We start from the raw sequence: 20,767 nt of genomic DNA, 5'->3' as shown, positions 1-20,767 counted from the left end.
AACCAACCCAAAGCGTCCTCTCATTGCCGTCGAGTGAAGCAGACTCGTAGCTGACCCTCCAGTGGGTTTCCAGAGGCTGTAAATTGTGTGGGAGCAGATTGTCCCTCTTTGATCCACAGAGCTGCTAGTGGGTTTGAACTCCCACCCAACTGCTAGTGGGTTTGAACTCCCACCCAACTGCTAGTGGGTTTGAACTCCCACCCAACTGCTAGTGGGTTTGAACGGCCACAGAGGCACCACCTGTGGCACAGCTCCCTATGGGCTTGGCCATCACAGCTCCCTCCCTGTGCTCTCATGACAGAGACTTAAAAACAAATAAATGAAAGTATGTTTTCCCATCCAACTTTAAATATTTCTGTGGCTGTCCTCCCCCGCCCCCCATTGTGCATTTATTTTCTTTCAAAAATAGATTATATGTATTTTTAAAAACTCCATCAGAATACTAGTGCATAAGGGAGCTCTGGTGGCCTAATGACAAGAAACTGCACTGCAATCCCAGAGGCAAGCAGGCCAGGAGGCCCCTCCACCCTCTGCACCCCTTTAGTTGTGTTTTATGCCCCATCTGTGGGATATAAAGGCAGAACTCACCTCCTGCTTCTGTTTGCATGCTGAAAGGATGCACTGGACTCGGAAGGACCTTTGGTTCAAGGGTACATTTTATTGGGTTCAATTGTGAAAGTCTTTTAAAACTAGCTTTACATAAAAGGCAGTGTGAGACATCCATGTGGATATAGGAGCCAGCACAGATGAGAAAATCCTACAGAACTGAATGCAAGCCTGTTTTACACATTGTCAGGATCCTGGTTGCCATATTCTGCCATCATTTTGCATAGTGCTGCCATGAGGGGAAGCTGGGTAAAAGGTACGTGTGAACTCTCAGAATTCTTCCTCACAATTGCATGTGATTTGGCTGCACCTGGTCAGCTCTTATGCGTAACCACAGTTGTTCCCAGTTCCCAAATTGGCTATCAAAAATGTGAGTATGATCTTTGATATGGTGCTAGAAAAAGATAGTCTTAGGTTTTATTCTCTTTTATTTTATAATGAAAAAGAGCCAACCTAGCCAAGATGTAGCCCAGCAGTCTTTTTCTCTCAAGAAAATCAGAGGACCCGGCCCTTCAAGGACAGCACGGTAGACATTTAGCAGGCATCTGAATCTAAACAGAAGTTCAACACACAGTCTGTTGATAACTCCTATGGGCTCTTGTCTGGCCTATAAGAGGAGGTTGCTGGTGCTTTCTTTGAAGCGTGTTAGCTGGAGCCCAGCGTGCTGTCTGCACCATGACAGAACAGGATGGATCGGCACCTCCTTTTAAGGAGACTTCCAAGCTTTCTGATGACCTCCGGCTGATGAACTCTTTAGACCAATTTGAGCTGGACTCCATCTACATCAAATTAGATTCCTGTTTAGATCAGCCCTTATAATAAATCTCCCTGCTTCCCCTCCCCGGCAGCTCTGACAGAGGTGGTGAGGAGGATGGTGCTGGAGGCGATGACATTTAGACACTGGTTGAAGGCAGCCTCTGTGTCAGCAGGGGGGTTCCGGCAGAGTGTGAGGGGTAGAGGTGGGCTGGAAGGAGGACCACCCACCACTCATACCCACACGCGTGTGTGCGTGCCTGCTGCCCTGCACCACTCTGCTCCGACTGGAATCCCTCTAAGCTTTCAGATTTGTTGGTGGTTCTGTTTTTTATTTGTTTTGGTGTGTTTTTTGTTTAATTTTTTTGTTTTGTTTTGGTTTTTTTTTTTTATGTATTGTCAGATTGGATCCGACTGGTACAGGAGGAGATTGCCCTTCCTTCTCCAGCAGAACATCTGGTGGATTCGAACCATGCACCTATGGCATTGCAGTGCAGCTCCTTGCCATTAGGCCACCAGAGCTTCCTAGGTTTCAGATTTGGAACCCCATTTCTCGTGTCCTCTGTCAACTAGGAAATCATCCCAGCAATCCAATCTCCGTGAGCTTATGCACTGAGCTGATCTCTGCTTGCATCTAATAAAATATTTAGAGACCTTTTGGATTCTAGTTGGAGTTTGTGGTTGGTAATGCTCCTGAGTTTGACTTTGTCATTCTTTTCAATTCCCAAATCTCTTATTACCAAATGTGGGTCGTTATGAAATCTGAACTGAGTCTTTGACTCTTTAACAGGGTGATTTTCTAAAAGGCTTGAAAGCTCACTGCAGTAGAGTGGAGATCGACTCTTAGCTGACCCTCCAGTGGCTTTCAGAGATGGTAAATCACATGGATGCCCGTCTTTCTCCCATAGAGCCATTGTTTGATTCAAACCACCAGAGAGAGACACGGTCTTTGGGTTAACAGCTCAGTTCCATATGAACTACACCCCCAGAGAGCCCTCTGAAACACTTAGTTATCAAGAATTGTCAAGAAGTTATTATTCAGCCTAAAAATGACAGCTTTAGATACACATTTGCACTCAATTAATCCCTCCCATGTACAACAGTCCATGCTCCCTTCTTGGTGTTTGTTGAACTCCAAATCTGTTCCTTGCCGTTTAAGACAACACAGACTTTCTAAGCTTCATTAGGGAGCTCTGGTGGCTTGATGGTAAGGATTTGCACTGCCAACACAAAGGTATGTGGTTTGAATCCACTAGCTACTCCATGTGAGAAAGAAAGTTGGAAGTCTCTTCCCTTTCGATTAACTACCACCGAAATGCCGCTGGAGGGTCAGCAATGAATCGGTTCCGACTTGACGGTGCACAGCAACTTGCTCTTTATTGTTATGTACAAATGAAAAGAGAACAAAGACACAAGCTGTTCAGCAGCCTCTATGACCACATCATATCATACGTTGAATGGAATATTGCTTCATGTTTGCATGTACGTGTAACAGTGATAGTTACCTTTTTGAATTGCGTAAAAAGCCATCTATCATCCTAGCTTTCACGGTATAGAAACTAGTTATGTAGTGTTAGAGTTTAGGCTATTGAGGATGTGAGTGGGGACTATTCTTCTATGGTATTCTCAGCTTTTACAAACTGCTGTTTGATAGTTATTCTCATTGTGAAGGATCTTATTCTGTCCATGTAATAGGTCTGTGTGATACTGGGGTCTGTCACCATCTGTAGGCTTCTCTGATGATTTGGAAGATGACAGCTAGGTGGCCGTCTTGCTCTGAGCATTTCAGTTTGTGGGGTTTGAGTAAGGCCAGACCCTTTTCTTTATCAGAACACATACACACACACACATACACAGCCCGAGTTCCAGGCTTTCAGAGAGGTTAGTAGCCTTCCCCCAGAAACTTGGGGATCCTTGCTGTAACCAGAGATAAAAACTGGTGATGCTTGAAAACAATGTGAAGTGAGTCAAGTAAAACCCACAGTCCTGTGTGTCTAATGTAAACAAACACATGGCGACCTTTTCAGATAGCTCATTTGTCAGTTTACAACATCAGTAATTTCTTGTCATTTTTATTTCTTGCAGTTTTATGTGCTGAAAGAGTTGGCCAGATGACTAGAACATATAATGACATCGATGCTGTTACTCGTCTTCTTGAGGAGGTAAGTGACCCTCAAGCCACACTCTTGTTGATAGTCCAGAACCCTCTTCCCAGCCCTGGGACCACAACCTGCTTTTCCGTCCTTGACCTTTGTGCCATTTGACACGTTGGGCCTTTCATGACTTCTTAGCTGCAGGTCTCACTGAGAATCTTTGAAGTGTCTCTGGTCACCATGGTCCTGGGTAATCCTTGAGGGAGGAGGATCTCTCCAGTTGGACCTTGCTGGATGATTTCTTTCTACCTTTAACCTTTGGAACTAATAGGCCTTTGTAAAAAGAGCAAAGGCTGTGTGGGGATTGGTGAGTCAAGACTTGTACTAATTCCACAAGGGGAAACTGCCCCCGTCAACAATATCCACAATGTGAAACTAATTCCAGTAAAGTCAGACAGGTCCCCCATGCTCCTGCATCGAATACTAATTCCAACACCTACCGTAATGCTTTATGGGTCCAAAATCAGTTGCAGTAACTACACAGACTTCACGGAAACCTTATCACAATTATGGGATTTATTAGGGAGGGTATCAATCAGGTTACAGTTCAGGCTGGGGAGAGTTTATAATCAGTCAGGACTGCTTCTGAAGTGTGCTAAAAGGCCCCTTAGCCTTCAGGTCCACAGCTTTAGGCCAGTGTTCACAAAGCTCTCTCTTTCCTGCCAGTTAAGGCATCTTCTCTGGTAGTCCCTCAACAAGCATGAGTGAAGGCTGCTAGCTCTGGTTCCGTGGGGTAGCAGTCAGTGCCAAGGTCAGCTCTGTCTCAGGCCAGGTCTCTGATTCTCAGCTGCGGCAGGTGCTCCTATAGCCACCGTGCACATGCAGGGCAGACAGACTTGAATAAGCTGGATCAGGTTAGAAGTGTTGTCCGAGGTGAGCAGATAAGAGAGTTTCACATATAGGCCTCTTTATAAGAGGGATGGGGTAGAGACCATGCGTGCCCCCAGTAGAACTTGGATTTTGCCTTTTGGTAGGATATCAGGATGTGTCCATTCTATCCACATGTTCCTGCCTGGCCATGTGGCAAGGTCAAAGACAATGGTCTGGGAAACCCATTTTAAGCAACAGAATTGCTGCACCGTAGCCTTCACTGTTGAAGCCTGTATGATACATGCAGAGCCTATGTAATTCTGCTAAAGGCTAGGACTAACTTCTGCCTAGAGGTCAGTATTGTTTTTTGTTGTACTGTGCGCCTCTGGGATTGCAGAGAGAAAGCCTTTCTTTTTTAAAATTTTATTATTTTTCTGTGTATACCGTCAAATCGGATCTGACTGGTACAGAAGGAGATTGCCCCTCCTTCTCCAGCAGAGCATCTGGTGGATTCAAATCCCGTATCCCTGGGATTGCAGTGCAACTTCTTGCCACTAGGCCACCAGAGCTCCTGTACCTGTGTTGTTAATCCCCACTGTTTCCCCCATTGCATGCTTGCCGTTGTTGATCTTGCTGGATGTCATTGGAACAGCCGCCTTTATAGTGATCTGGGTAGAGATGCCACATGGAGTTTTCAGACTGAAATCTTTATGACAGAAGACTACCAGGCGTCTTTTCTACAGAACAGCTGGTGGGCTCGAGTCTCTGGCCATTTGTTCTGAATCGGAGAAGACAGAAGACTTAGCACAATGGCACCAGAATTTCAGTCCAGGCTCTTCACCGTGCTGTGCGGTGAGATTTGATCGCTTTTGGTTATAGCCATTAGTCTTTTCATTGTGCTTAATTGGTGGTCAGTGGCACTTTTTTTACGTTACAGATATGACCCAGGTAATGTTCCTGGCATGCTGTCTTTGCAAGCACCCACTTCCTGTTCATCTGAGTCCCATGGAGTTTGGGGAGCAGTGCCAGGCAGTACCCCCGCAGGATAAGCCACACTCAGGGAGCACAGGACTCCTACCCTCTTACAACCACCAAGTATTAATAAGTCAGTTCTTCCAGTTAATTTCCTGAATGAATGCCATCATATAGAGAGCATCCAAGGAGCTTCGGTGGCCTAGTGGTAAGGCATTGTGCTGCCAGCTCAAAGGCAGGTAGTTCAAATCCACCAACTGCTCCATGGGAGGCAGATCTCTTCTCATGCGATTTAGAGCCTCTAAAAAGGCTGACGCTCCCGCCACAGGTTCAGCAATGAGTCAGTTCCTACTGGAAGGCACACGACAGCCACATAAAATGACATTTTCTTCAGGCTGCCCTCTGTCGTGTTTGATTTCCTTCTCAAGGGTCATCATGCTGTGTCAGAGCCTGTCTGTGTGTTTTACACATCGTCATGCTTTTCCTGTATCACGGTAAGCACTGCATCTGAGCGCTGCTTTTGTCAGGAACTCCTTGGGTGTCCTGGTCAAAGGCTGACTGTCCCAGACGTGACCACGCTGCTCACGTGGCAGTTGTAGTGGGGGGCGTCTTGTCTGTCCTCGGGGATGGGTTCAGTCCCTCTGTGCGTCTTCTGAACCTTGCACACCTGGTGTTCACTGGCAGGGCCCGGAGATTTGCACAAGACCCCCGGAGCACAGCCCTTTGACAGTGTAAAGGATTCGCTTCTGGTCCAGAGGAGACGTGAATTTGGTGGCAAAATTTTTCAAGCTTGCTGAGGTTCAGTATTTTCCATTTGGGCACAGCTCACCTCCCCCTCAGTTCTGGGAGAGGGTTACCCCACTGGCCTATTAGTCATGCTTTTTATCCTCGAATTGGTGAATGAGATGAGTCAGCGGCTCCAGCTGAGCATAGGAGCCAGGCTGTGCTCCGTCTCGAAGGGGGTGTGTCTGCACAAGTCTTTGGCAAAAGGGAGCTGAGACACATGATCGTCCCCTTAAGCACAGCCTAGCCCCGAGGAGAGTGGTCCAGCTGTTTCAGTGAGCTCTGCCAGGCCACATTCTCCAGGGAATGAAAGAACTAGTTCTTGTAACAATTCAGTTCCAAGAGCTTAAATGATTTCTTTGTAGTTTCTCCTTCTCATCGTGGAGTCCCCTGGATGGCACCAGTGGCTAAGAGCTTGATGAGTCAAAAGGTTAGAGGTAGGAATCCACCCAGCAGTGCCACGAGAGAAAGGCCTGGCACTCTGCTTCCATGAAGATTACAGCCACGAGAAGCCTGCAGAGCAGTCCCGTGTTGTAACACGTGGGGCCACCATGGGTCACAGTGGTCTTTATGACAACAACAGCAGCACCGTTCGTATGGTGGGTGTGTGCTGCTGACTCGAGACCCATAAAAGCTGCCCCTCTGGTGGGTTTTCAGAGACAGTAAATCACACAGGAAGAGCTTGTTCATCCTTCTCCCACGGAGCAGCTGATGGATTCGAACCTCATGCCTTTGGGATTGCAGCGGCATCTTCTCACCACTGGGCCACCAGAGTAATTTCTTAAGTGCGTTCTTGTTTTCTTGAAGTGAACTTTTATCATACAAGGACTGAGTGTAAGAAGTAGAAATTTATTATTTCCTTTTTTTGTGCTTGGGATTGTCAAAGAGACATTGAGTAAGTCACATTTACATTTAGAGAAGAACCAACGACTTTGCAATCAGTTATTTAAGTATTTTTTTCTCTTCCGTAAATATTCCTGGCTTTTTGTCCTCCAATGCCATTTTTCTTTATAGTTACTGTGAGATTAGGGTTTTGGGTAGATTCTCAGTGTGGACCGGGTGAGATCTCCGTGTGCTGGGAATGGCTAGGAAGGGGCGGAGGCCCCTGGGTGTGAGGCTTGAGGTCTGTGGATTGTGTGAGGCAAAGGGCTTCTTTACTGAGCCCATGTTCCACTTTTTTTTTTTACTCCTTGCTGTGTCTCGGTTCCTTTTTGAGTTCAACTTGGCTTGAAGTCTTCCCCCAGCAAGGTCTTCCTTGTTACCGTATTTGCTTGATTTGCTTGCCTCACCCGTGTTTTCTGTGCACACTCCATTGCATCCAAGTGTCTGCTTGCTGGATGTTGGGCACTTGAGTGTGAGCAGCGTTTCCTGCCCTGGGTGGAGCAGAGCAGACAGCGCGTGAGCTGCGGAGCAGAAGCATCCGCCGAGTTTTCAGTCTGAGGACTTATTCTGGGGACCGATTGAGCAGACTTGAGTTGAGTGCTTGGAGAGCCCGTTTACACAGAGAAAAAGACCTTGGTATTAATTACGGTGTTGATGCAACCACTTGGCCAAATCCATGCAGAACCCACTGCTGTGGAGTTAATGGCAAGTCATAGCAGCCCCTGTAGGTCAGAGTGGGGCTGCCCCTTCGAGTTTCAAGTCTGTGATCTTTTTTTTTTTTTAATTTTAATTTTTATTTTATTGTTTTTTTATTTCAATGAACATCTACAGAGATTTTGGAATTCCATTCATTCATTGTTGCACTTCCCCCCCCCACACACACACACATTTGCTCCTCTCCTTGAAAAGCAAAAGAAAAATTCCTTCATTGGTACACAATCCCCCTGCCCCCACCCCAAATATAATCCACTCTGCAACCCTCATTCCGAACTCTTATGATACAAGTCTGTGATCTTTACAGACGCGGAGTGATGGGTGGGTTTAACACTTAACCCCCTGCACCGCAGGGCTTCGTCTGCCCGCGTGGACTAGATGTTCATTTTGAGTAGAACTTGGAGAGGCAGGTGATCTGGGGCCTCACACGTTTCCTTGACGTCACCCGACCAGGTACCGGATATACCCAGCTTTTAAGCCTGATGAAGAGCAAGAATGTTGTGCTGCATTACATATCAGGCTGCTAACTGAAAGGTTGGGGGTTTGAATCCACCCACCACTCCCTTGCAAGAAAGATGGACAACCTCATTTCAGCCTCGGGAAGCTGATAGTGAATCACTATGAGTGGAGCTGGCAGTGGACTTGACTGTTTGTTCAGCCTGAGAAGTGATAAAGGGCCTCCTGAGATAAAGGGACCTTGAGAACTTCTCTTCTCCCCCCCCCCCATTTGTTTTGAATTTTATTGTCTATTGTGGTGCTGGAGAAGGGTCTTGAACATCCTGGACCCCCAAGAAAAAATATAGGTCTGGCTTGGAGAGGGTGAAACCAAGTTTCTCCTTGGAGGCTATGATTTTGAAGCTCTGTCTCACGTACTTTGGGCATGTGGCCAGGAGAGACCAATAACTTCTCTTGCAGAGCCCATCACCTTGGAGGATAAATGAGCAGAGCTGTGCATTGTGGTGGACTTGGCAGAGACGTGATCTCCTGTGCCTCCCTCGAGGGTCCCCTGTGCACCTACCGTATTTACAGGAGATGAGGGCACAGCTCCAAAGAATGAGCTGGAGCTATTTATGGCTCTCTGGACGTGCAAGCTGGCTGGCTTCTTTTTTTTTTTATTATTATTAAATTTTATTAGTTTCAATGAACATTCACAGGGATTCTGGGCTTTCACTCCTTCATTGCCGCACCATTCTCTCCACCCTCCTCCCCAGTTTGTTCTTCTTCCCTGCGATCCGAATGTCTGTTTTAATTGTCCAGTTTCCACAGTGCTTGTCAAAGTCAGTTTTGATTAATCTCCTTTGTCGGTGTGTCCTTTGCCATTCCCTATCACTCCTCCCTGAGAGAGACTTCACCCTGATTCATAAGGAAAAGGGGATGGCGTATTCTCTTAGCTACTTCCTGCTGAAAAGGGACGCTGTGGGTTTCAGGGTGAAGATCTTCTCTCACTACTCTAAAGGGCCCCTTTGGCAGTAGGAAACACATAGACTAATATGGAGATTGATTTTGGAATTTAGATGCACTCTTACTGATTGTGCTTGGCCGTACATGTTCATATCCTTTTTTTTTTCCTATATTTTATTAATTTTCATAAACATTTACAGAGATTTTGGGTTTCCATTCATTCATTGTTGCACTAATGTTCATATCCTTGAAGATGTATCATGGGGGTGTTGCAACCTAGAAGACACAAATTTGACTAACAAGTTATAAGTACATGAGTCAAAAATTATGGAAAAGTAAAAGAAAAGATTCTTTCATTGTTTTACAAACCCTCCCCCAGGTCCCCTCCACCATGTAGCCCTCGCTCTAGACTCCTGTGATGACAGAAATACCTAGTCACATATCTCTTTTAAACAGTTTTCTCCCTCCTCTGTTTCAGTGCAGTATACATTATTGAACCCATCTTACTCAGTCTCTCCCCAACCCCCAGGACAGTCCCATTCTACAACAGTGGCATCATGTAATATTTGTCCTTTTGTGACTGGGATATTTCACTCAGCATAATGTTCTCCAGAGTCAACCATTTTGAATAATATTGCATGAGTTCCTTGTTTTTTAATGCAGCATAGTATTCCATTGTGCGAATATACCACAGCTTCTCTAGCCATTCGTTTGTTGATGGGCACTTAGGTTGTTTCCAGCTCCTTGCTATTGTGAACAAAGCTGCAATAAACATGGGTGTGCATATATCTGCTTGGATGTCAGCTATGGTCTCTTGAGGGTATATTCCCAGTAGTGGAATTGCTGGGTCAAATGGTATCTCTATTTGCAACTTTTTGAGAAAGCGCCATACTGCTTTCCACAGGGGTTGCACCATTTTACACTCCCACCAACAGTGAATCAGGGTTCCAGTTTCTCCACAACCTCACCAGCATTTGTTGCTTGCTGTTCTGTTAAATTTTGCTATTTTGACTGGGGTGAGATGATATCTCATAGTTGTTTTAATTTGCATCTCTCTTAGGGCTAGGGATTTTGAGCATTTCTTCATGTGCTTGTTAGCCATCTGAATGTCGTCTTCGGTGAAGTGCCTTTTCATATCCTGTGCCCATTTTTCTATTGGATTATTTACCTTTATCTTGTTGTGGTGCTCAAGTATTTCATAAATTCTGGATATAAGTCCCTTATCTGATATGTTATTACCGAATACTTTTTCCCAGTCAGTGGCTTCCCTTTTTACCCTACTGGAGAAGTTTTTGGATGCGCATAGGGATTTGAGTCTTAGAAGATCCCATTCATCTATGTTATCTTCTCCTGGTTGTAGGTTTTCCAGGATACTGGGAAGACTGTTTATGTTGTGGATTAGGACTTCTAGTGTTGTTCCTAGCTTTTCTGTAATGAAGTTTTTAGTCCTAGGTCCATGATCCACCTTGAGTTGGTTTTTGTGTATGGAGTGAGGTGTGGGTCTTGCTTGAGTCTTTTGCAGATATTTTTCCAATTTTGGCTGGCTGGCTTCTGAGACAGTAGTAACAGTAGTCACATGTTGGGTTCTGTGGAAGCCAGAGAGGAGGGAGATTATCATCTACATAAGAGGGAATCGGGTAGCTCTTGATTGGAAGTTTTTTTCTGACTGTGTACTTTTACTTCAAGTGCATGGCTGGTAATTCTTCACATTCCTTTGGCCACCATAGAAAAGCCTGCTCCCATCTTGTGGAATACTGACAGTCACTCCCCAAAGAACAAACAAATCTGACTTGGAGGAAGTGAAACCAGGGTGCGCCTTACAGGCGAGGAGGGTGAAACTTCGTCTCATATACTTTGGGTGTGTTGTCAAGAGGGGTCAGTCCTTGGGGAGAGGTTGTCCTGGGGTACGTGGAGGCACAGAGGAAAGAGAGGAAGACTCTCAACAAGATGGATTGACGCTGTCCCTGTGACAGTGGGCTTGAGTTTAGCAGAGATGGTGAAAACGGCAGGATAGGGCCAGGTTCAGATCTGTGCTTCCCGGGGTGGCTGTGAGTCATAGATGATTCAGTGGGACCTAACAGTAGAAGCAGCTGGAAATAAAGGTTGCTTATTCTTGCATAACTCAAATGAACCAAAAGGCTAGATTGTTTTCCCCCAAGGATGTTTCCTAGCCTGTCTTTCCACCCTACTGCATTTATCAGATAAGGAAATTGGGTCCCAGTGTCCTGCAGACAGAACCCAGACTCCCAGTATTTTGGGTGGAATGTTTGTCTGGAACAGTTAACCATGTTGACATGACTCACTGGAAAAATAACACATCTTGGATTGTGACCCAGTCCTCACGTAATTGTGTGTGTAAATATTTGACATTCAAACAGAAGTAGAAACTTGGAACAATACTTTAACTTAGTGGGTTGCATTTTAGCATTTCAAATTTTAATTCAAGTTTGGTTTCAAACAAAATGTCAGCTGTCATTATTAAGCTGATTTCTCAATTTAATAATGGACTCTTTAGCCTGTGGTTAGAAAGAAAAACAAACTAACCTAGAACAGCAGCCATGAAATTAAAAGACGTATTGCGATGGGAAAGTCTGCTGTTAGGGACCTCTCCAAAGTACTCAAGAGCAGTGGTGTCACTCTGGAGACGAAGGTGCGTCTGATACAGGCCATGGTCTTTGCAATCACTTGTTATGCGTCAGAGAGTTGGACAATGACTAGGGAGGATAGAAGGAAAATTGATGTCTTTGAGTTGTGGTGCTGGAGAAGAGTATTGAGAGTATCATGGACTGCTAAGAGAACAAACAGATTCATCCTGGAGAGGGTTAAACTGGGCTGCTCCTTGGAGGCAAGGATTCTGCAGCTTCGTCTGACATACTTTGGACATGTTGTGAGGAGAGACCGGTCCTTGGAGAGGGGACATCATGCTGGGCAGAGTCGAGGGACAGCGCAGGAGGGAAGACCCTTTATGAGGTGGATTGATTCAGTGACTGGGGTAATCGGGATGGGTGTGTCAGAGACAGTGAGATTGGCACAGGACAGAGCAGAGTTTAGGGCTGTTGTACAGAGGGTCGCTATGGTTGCAGGTGACTTGATAGCACATAACAACAACGACAACCTAGAGTAGGCCTGATCTTTGTTAGGATGAAACTAAAGGCCAGTTGTGACTGGTGATGTCAGATCAGATTTGAAACTCCTTCCAGCTGCCTCTACTTCCTAACCCCAGTCTGCATTTTCCCATTTGCTTTTGTTGCTGTCTTGTGCCTTTGAATCAGAGCCAACTCATAGCTGACCTTCCATCCAGTTTTCAGAGGCAATAAAGAACACAGGAGAACACTGCCCATCTTTTTCCCTTGGGGTAGCTGGTGGATTTGAACCATGTGCCTCTGGGTTGGCAGTACAGCTCCTTCCCAGTAAGCCACCAGAGCGCCTTGTTCCCATTTTACCCAGGTGAAAAGAATCGATTCAGGACCTTCCTCCCATTCAGCACTTCTGTCATCATGGACTCCCCAGGCTTTCCCTCTGTGTGTTCCCTGCTCCAAGTGAAGGCAGCAGCTGAACTCCCAGGAAATATGCGTCTATATCTGTGTGTTTCATATGAGGCAATGTTGTGCATTATCTCTGTGTTTGGAAAGTGCATTTTGTTTTAAAGTCATGCCAAGGCATTGTTTTTGTTGTCGCATGTCATGGAACTGGAACTGACTCATGACTGACCCTCCTCAGTGGACTGTCAGAGGCGGTGAACCTCACGGGGGATGACTGCCCCTCTTCCTCCTGCAGAGCGGTGGGAAGATTCGGAATACCTGTCTTCGGGTGGGCAGCACACAGCTTTTTACTCATGAGGCCACATCAGTGCCCTAAAACTTAAGCTGTCTGTCACATACAGAGCAAAGCAAAACAAAACCCCTACATAATTTCCTAACTGGACAGTGACTGAGGATGACAGAAGAATTGATGCCTTCAAGTTGTGGTGCTGTAGAAGAGTCTTGAACATATCATGGACCACCAAGAAAACAAATATGTCTATCTTGAAGAGACTGGAACCAAGTTTCTCCTTGGAGTCAAGAATTTTGAAGCTCTGTCTCACGTACTTTGGGCATATGGCCCGGAGAGACCCGTCTTTGAAGAAGGACATCATGCTCAGAAGAGTGGAGAGACCGCACAGGAAAGAGAGAGGAAGACCCCGGATGAGATGGATTGATACAGTAATCAGGGCAATGGGGGTAGGTGTGTCAGAGTGAGTGAGACTGGCTTAGGACAGGGCAGGCTTCAGAGCTGTTGTACACAGGGTCACCATGAGTTGGTGGTGACTCAAAGGCACATAACAACAACAATTGTATTTCAGGATAATTTTAAATGTTTCTTTTCACATAGGTGAATATAAGGTGTATAGTCAATTGGAATTGCCTCTGTGTTAAATAGATTGCATCCCAATGTTAGCTCTTGACTTTATTGTAAGAGCATTTTGGAATTTCTGTATTCATCCATCCACCATCCATCCACTCAGCCCATAGCTACTGTTCGGCATACAGTGTCCGTGTGTAGCCAATGAGCCAGTAGTTGACCCCTCATATGGAGACATAAGATAACGTGATTCAAATCCACCAGCTGCTTGAGAAAAATAGTCTCCTCCCGTGCAATCAGTGGCCTTTGAAAACCTGCTGGATGGTTCAGATCAATCAGACTGGACACAGTTCACATACCAGTTAACACAACAACAGCAATAACAACAGATAGAGACATAGCATATGAGATACTAGATACACAGATACTAAAAGCCGTTGTAAAGAAACTTTTCTGGAAGCTTTTCTCCCCAGGGAATAGAAATTTGTTTTTATTAGATCCCCCCCCCAGTTGTGGTAAATGCTTTGTGTGTAACCAAACATTTGTCATTTCTTCATTCCTCACATGTAGAATTCAGTGGCATTAGTCATGCTCATCATGGTTTTGACTTTAACGACTAATTCTTTTCAGATTTTTCTGTCACCCTTAACAACCCAATGTCCCCTGAGCATTGGGCTCCCCCACCTGCCGCCTAGTAACCATGAACACACTTGGTTTCTACACCTTTGCCTGTTCTACACGTTTAATGCAAGTGACACCATGCTCTGTTTGTCTTTTTGTCGGAGTTCCACTGCCAACCCAAAGTTCAGCGGTTCAAATCCACCAACTATTCTGAGGGAGAAAGATAGTCTCCCCTCATGGGCCTTAGAGCCTTTGCAAACCCTGTGGAGGGTCAGCTATGAGCCGGTTCTGACTTGACAGTTAAAGAGTTATGTTGAATGTTTTCAAGGGTCATAGGCTGTGGAAGGTGTCCGGGTAGAAGCGTCCAGCAGACGGAAGGATTCTCATTGCGTGAGGCCCACTGCACTCTGTAGGTGGAAGTTTAATTTTACTGTTGTTGTTGTTGTTGGTTGTGGTGGTTGTGTGCCATTGAGTCGGAACCAACTCATAGCTGACCCTCCAGCGGGTTTTCAGAGTCAGCAAATCCCACGGGAGGAGATTGGTCATCCTTCTTCCATGGATGTCATATATACCACTACTGGATAACTAACCTGTGAGGTACTTCTCCAGTAAATATCATAGTTGACACTGATGGTGAGTTATTATTTTTTATGGTGAGTTGTTGGGGGGTTTTTTGTGAGTTATTATTTTTAATTTGTATTTTTTGTGAACGTTTACGCAGCAAAATAAGTTCCAGTCAACTGTTTGCACACATGCTTTGCAGAACCTTTGATTCCATGCTTCGCTTTTGGTCGATGTTCTCATTATTTCCATTCTCATTGCTCCATTTTCAGTAACCTTGTCTCTCTACCCTCGTCCTTCTCACCTGTGCTCTATAATCATTTAAGGGCACAAAGGTGAAAGCTATTAACTCACTGACGGTGACTTAAAGGAATAGTGAGATGGTGAATGATTAAGTCCTTTGTTATTTCTCAATGCTCTTGCTTTGGTTTTCTCATTTCATATTTATTTGGCTCCTCCAGGAAGTGTGGGTATATGTGTTGTGGTGTTTTATTTTTTTTAATGGCTGCTCTCCTTGTCTTTTCTAGAAAGAGCGCGATTTAGAATTGGCTGCTCGCATTGGCCAGTCGTTGTTGAAGAAGAACAAGACCTTAACCGAGAGGAACGACGTGCTGGAAGAGCAAGTCGAACACATCAGGGAAGAGGTGAACGAGGGGGCCAGGCTTCCTGGGGACGCCTCTGCGGGGCTTGGGAGCTGTGGACTTGCTTAAGGGGTGAGGTTCACATGAGCTTCCACTTGAGACAGCTCTTGGAGGGAATCCCAAGCCTCGAGAAAAAGATGTGCTGGGAAAGGTGGAGGGTCGAAGAAAGAGAAGAAGACCCTCTTCAAGACGGATTAACACAGTGATGGCAACAACAAGGTGTAGCATTTCAGAGACCACGAGGCTGTCGCAGGATAGGGCAGGGTTCAGATCTGTTGTTCACTGGGTCACTCTGGTCAGCTTGATGGCACCTAACAACAACAAGCCTAGAGATGCCAGCTCTGAATTTGAGGGACCACTGTGGAGATCAGACATGCCTTTCTGTACTTCCTTCTGCATAATATGCCTCCTTCCTCCTGTTTAGACATGGACAGGATTATACAGAGCAAGACAGACTCACTAATTAACCCCACTGGGCCGAAGCCACACAGGCCCGTGGGTATTGGACCAGCCACAGTTCCTGTCCTCCAGCAGTCCCGAGTAGAATCAAGTGGGCTGGTGAAGACCCTCAGAGCTCGACAAGAGTTCACACAGGTCAACACAATCGTGAGACGAGGGTGTGTGACTCAGGCATGGAGAAGGAGACCTTGAAGGAGCTGGCTAAAGGGGTATTGCGATGACCACATCGTCATCATCGCAGTGTAATTTTGCGTATGTAAACCAACCAAAAGTAGCCCATTGTTTTCATGATAGAAACACTCTGACTGATATTTCATTATCTAAATCAATGAGATGTCATTGGTAAAAAAAGAACTGATACCGGAGGCTTGCTTATCTTTGCAAAAACACCAGTTGGTTTTCTGGAAGGGTTGGCGTCTGGACAAATGAGGTGAAGCTTTGGAGTCGGGTGAGGTTACTAGAAGAAAATTGAGAAGCTGGGACCCAGGCCCCACCTTGGGGCTTCTTTCTTCTTCTCTTGGTGATAGTAGCCCTCGTGGCTTCACACAAAAGCTACCCTGCTCCTTGGGAGTAGCCAAAACGCCATTTTTCCTTCGAAAGATTTGAATCTGAAAACTATATTATATTTTCCTTTGGCCTGTCTTAAAATTACCAATCTGTGTGTTGACTCTAAAAACCTTTGTGTGCTTCATATTTTTTTCTCCATATGTGGCACAGTACTCACTGTGTTGTGTGGAAAATCTGGGATCAATCTCCCTCTTCTCCCATCTCCAGATCAAATCAGAAACAAAGAATTATAAGTGAATTGACATACTTGCTTACAGCACATGGTAACAGCCAGTAAATGTGTTTACAAGCACAGGTTGGTTGGTTTTCTCAACACCTTAAACGATTTTCAAAACTGCCCAGCTGATGACCAGTGCCCGATGGCCACCCCTCTCCTGTTTCCGAGAAGGCCGTCTAGGGGTCATTGGCAGTGGAAGGGGGCTGACCAGTTCAGCTGGGAGGCCTCGGAGGATGTGTGAGTTTCAGGGTGTAACTGGGAGGTTTTCCGAGTGTGAAACTTGAGACCAAGGTTGATGAGCTCCCTTTGTGGCTGGGTGGCCAGAGCTGGCATTGCCCACATCCTGCTCCGAGGTGGAATCTGTTGTCTGCAGAATGAGCTCCTCTTTCGTGGGGTAACTTGATCCATTCCACTCGATGTCTGCTCAGCCTGGTCATCTGGCTCCTTCCAGAAGTCTGTCCACTGTCCCATCTACCCAGCCAACATTCTAGAACCTTCTAGGCCCTTCTCATCTCTTCTCTATACCTGGGTAAAAATGATCAGCTTAGGCAGGGGCATTTCTGTTAAAAAGCAAGTAATTTCTTTCTTTCTTAAGTAACAATGTCAGTCTGGAGACTAAGGTGCGCCTGATTCAGGCCATGGTCCTTGCAATCACTTCCTATGCATCAGAGAACTGGACAATGACTAGGGATGATAGAAGGGAAGTTGATGCCTTTGAGCTGTGGTGCTGGAGAAGAGTATTGAATGTACCATGGACTGCTAGGAGGACAAACAAGTTCATTCTTGAGAGGGTGAAGCCAGGCTGCTCCTTGGAGACAAGGATTCTGAACCTCTCTCTGACATCATACTTTGGATGTGTTGCAAGGCGGGATCAGTCCTTAAAGAGGGATGTCATGTCTGGGAGGGTGGAGAGACAACGCAAGAGAGGAAGACCCTCGGTGATGGATTGATTCAGTGACGGGGGTGATGGGGCTCAGTGAGTCAGAGACAGTGAGATTGGCACAGGACAGAGCAGGGTTTAAGGCTGTTGTACAACGGGTAGGTATGAGTTGCAGGTAACTCGACGGCACATGACAACAAGCGGGGTCAGACGCCACCGTCGGTTCCCTTTGAATAGTGCAGACTCCACGGAATGCCTTTGCCTGGGTTGTGGGGAGGAGGAGTGCTAACCCCTGCCGCTGAGCGGTCAGTGTCTGACAGCCTGGCCTCCGCTGCAGGTGTCCCAGCTCCGGCACGAGCTGTCCATGAAAGATGAGCTGCTGCAGTTCTACACCAGCGCCGCCGAGGAGAGCGAGCCCGAGTCCGTCTGCTCAACCCCGTGAGTCACGCTGGCTCCTGTCCGTGTCCTCAGAGTCCCCGCGGCAGGGCCACCACCCGCAGGGCAGGCCAGCGAGTCTCCACACTGCGAGTCTCTGAGGGCCTCAGCCAGGCTGACTGGGGAGCATTGGAGTGGGGAACAGAAGGCTGGGTTCGGTCTTCCCTTTGTGGGGTCCCCTCACATATTTCCCCGTTGGAGTTAAGCTTGTGGGTATCATGGAGCTCGGTTTTGGTCCATTGTGAAGACAGGTCACAGGGTGAGCTGTGCTGCTGGAGTAAATACAGTGACGCCTGTGAAAGTTGGGTTTTCCTGGACCTCAAAAGTTGCCCATCTCTGACAGGTGTGCAGATTGGCCATTTTCCTGTTCCTCTGTTAACAGAAAATAGTACCATATTCCACCTTGCATAGGTGTCGGAATTTGCAGGTTTTACTGTGCAAGGTGTTGAGGGGACAGGGGGGTTGGGGCTTTGGGACAGAAGAGGTGGCAGCATTAAACCAGCGGGACCTCACATTGTAAGCGTGAATGCTAGAGCCAGAGGCCTGGCTTCTGATCTTGGCTCTGTGGCAGGAGACTAGCTGTGGTCACTTAGCCTCCCTATGCTTATTTTCCCACTTGTAAAAGGGGGTTAATAGTAGGAATTTTCGGGAGCTCTGGTGGTCTGGTGGGAAGAAGCCCCACTGCAGTCCCAAAGGCACGTACTCGAGGGAGATGGATGGACAGTCAGTCGCCTCCTGTGCGATTAACTGCCTCTGAAAACCCACCTGAGGGTCAGCTGTGGGTCAGTTCCCACTCCACGGTACACAACAACCACACAATAGAACTTTTATTATAGGGTTACAAGGATTAAGTGACTTAACATACACAGAGTTCTTAAAGTGGGGCTTTGGCACATGAAAGGTCATTATAAATATTAAAGAAGTGCCCAGACGTCTTGAATCCTGTGGGTTCCAAATAGCCTTGGGTCTCCTGAGGTGACAGGATGGCTGCAGATTGTGGCCAGAGGGTAGGGAGGTGGCTCTGCAGTGGTGGCTAGCCTGGGCATAGGTGTCACATTCCTGGGGACAGGGGAAGGCTATTTGATAGGTCACTGTTGCGCCCAAAAGGTTCACAAACTCAGGCCGCCTTTGGGCCCTACACGTGGCCATCCAGGCAGCGGGAGGAATGGTCTTCCTCGGATTGAAACTGTGCTCCCTCCCACAGATTGAAGAGGAACGAGTCCAACTCCTCCGTCCAGAACTACTTTCATCTGGATTCTCTTCAGAAGAAGCTGAAGGACCTCGAGGAGGAGAACGTCGTGCTAAGATCTGAGGTGCGTGCACCGTGCTGGGAGGGTGTTACTCTGGCAGGGACAGCTGAGGTTATGGGGTCATGCTCAGAGGTGACAGTCCGAGGAAGACCACCTGAGCTTAACACGATGCCACATTCAGCTCTCAGTGGGTAGACCGCACACCAGTGCTGGGCTGTGCTGTCAGGGTACACGCTGTTCCAGTTCCGGCTCGGGTGGACCACGCTGGAATTACAGTGTGGGCTGAGGAGAGTGGGGCCAAACCCCAGCATGAGGCCCTGGCCGAGGCCCTCCAACCTGACCCAGTGCTGAGAGAATGACCTGGAGTCTTTGCTGAGTGCCTTGTTCTCCCCCAGCTGCTGGCCAGGTTGTGGGGTCTAAGGAAATAGTCCACAGGAGTGTGGAGACACAGTCTTCAGTAACTCACAAAGGCAGAGCTGAGACAGCTGAGGTTGTGACCTTCTGAGTATTCCCTGTTGGCCAGGTACCGGGCCGGCCACCTTACCTGTTGATTTTTAAGTCTTCACCATGAGGTTGGAAGCTGGTTACTGGTTCATGGCTGCAAAGCCAGGGCCAGACCTACTTCCCAAGGTCGTGCAAGTTAGTAAATAACAAAGCAGGATTAGACTCCGTGACTCCTAAGTCACTATCGAGAATGAGTGTGTGCAAACTTGGCACTGTTTGTCCTGATTACCAGAGAGCCTGGGCCGCCCAGCCGGAGACATGGAGTAGCCTGTCTGTCAGGCCTTTGTCACGTTTGGACTGTGTGATGTGTGTCAGCTGGCCCAAGCCCTCCTTAAGGACACAGACCCTGTCACCTTGAGAGAAGCTTCAGTCTTGACCTAGAGAGATCTTCTTAAGGGAAGGGGCTTGTCCCCTGAAACTTCACCTTCCCCCACCCTCGTTTCCTAGTATACACAGAGGCATGTACCCAGAGCAACCAGGAATGTCGCCCAAGAACACAGCCCAGAGCTCCCGGTGCTCAGTTCACTACTGTCCCCTCCAGCTCCCACTCCAGTCTGAGGCCCATGGCAGCTCTGTCAGAATTTTCAGCTAAAGCCAGCTGAGAGAATCTGCCTGTAGCTGCTGCAGCTCTGATTTCAGGAGCCTCCTGTCTCCTCCTGGGACCAGGGCCTCCCCACGACCACCTTCTCCAGCCGGGAAGACGTTGCCTCTGTGCCTTCAGGGTCCATCTTCCCACCTCACCTACTGGGATCAAGGATTTGAGTCCAGAGGGAGCCCTTGGTCTCTGAATGTTCATGTTTCAAGTTGCATTTTCTTCTTATAAAGTAAAAAAAAGTTTTAATTCAAGTTCAGGACTGGGAGTGCGTGATCAATGATAGCTGTTATTGTTATTCTGAGAATACCAGAGCAGTGTCTTGGGCAGTTAGGGACACAAAAAGAGTCCATGTTTTTAAGCCAGTACAGCAACTAATGAACAGCTAGACAGGACAGACACTAATGGGTCGTTCCGGGAGTGGAGCAGACATGGGTTTAAGGAAGCCTGTTTGGCACTTTAGTGGTTTGTGTGGCGCCCTCTAGTGGCACACTTTTTTAAAAGCCCCTTTTCAACATCTAGAAATTTGGGTTGACCTTACATGTTAATGCTTGCCGAATGAAATCAGGAGACACATTTCATTGGGAAAGCCAGCTGTCAGGGACCTCTCCAGAGTACTTAAGAG

The 20,767-nt window shown here is 47.0% G+C and overlaps 1 protein-coding gene across 3 annotated transcripts in view; it reads left to right on the top strand.

Annotated features, from left to right (window-relative positions):
• TRAK1 (trafficking protein, kinesin binding 1) overlaps positions 1–20,767 on the top strand; it is a 92,132-nt gene that overhangs the window by 50,540 nt on the left and 20,825 nt on the right. For all 3 annotated transcript variants that reach the window (XM_006892992.1, XM_006892991.1, XM_006892990.1), the window contains exons 2-5: positions 3,445–3,521; positions 15,125–15,241; positions 17,699–17,799; positions 19,001–19,109. In XM_006892992.1, the coding sequence (XP_006893054.1) occupies positions 3,471–3,521; positions 15,125–15,241; positions 17,699–17,799; positions 19,001–19,109 (378 nt within the window). In that variant the 5' untranslated portion in view covers positions 3,445–3,470. The remainder of the gene's footprint in view (positions 1–3,444; positions 3,522–15,124; positions 15,242–17,698; positions 17,800–19,000; positions 19,110–20,767) is intronic.

Source organism: Elephantulus edwardii, unplaced genomic scaffold (assembly GCF_000299155.1).
Source record: "Elephantulus edwardii isolate Elephantulus edwardi_28Jun2011 unplaced genomic scaffold, EleEdw1.0 scaffold00121, whole genome shotgun sequence".
Lineage (NCBI taxonomy): Eukaryota > Metazoa > Chordata > Mammalia > Macroscelidea > Macroscelididae > Elephantulus > Elephantulus edwardii.
This window is presented reverse-complemented; position numbering and strand designations above follow the sequence as displayed.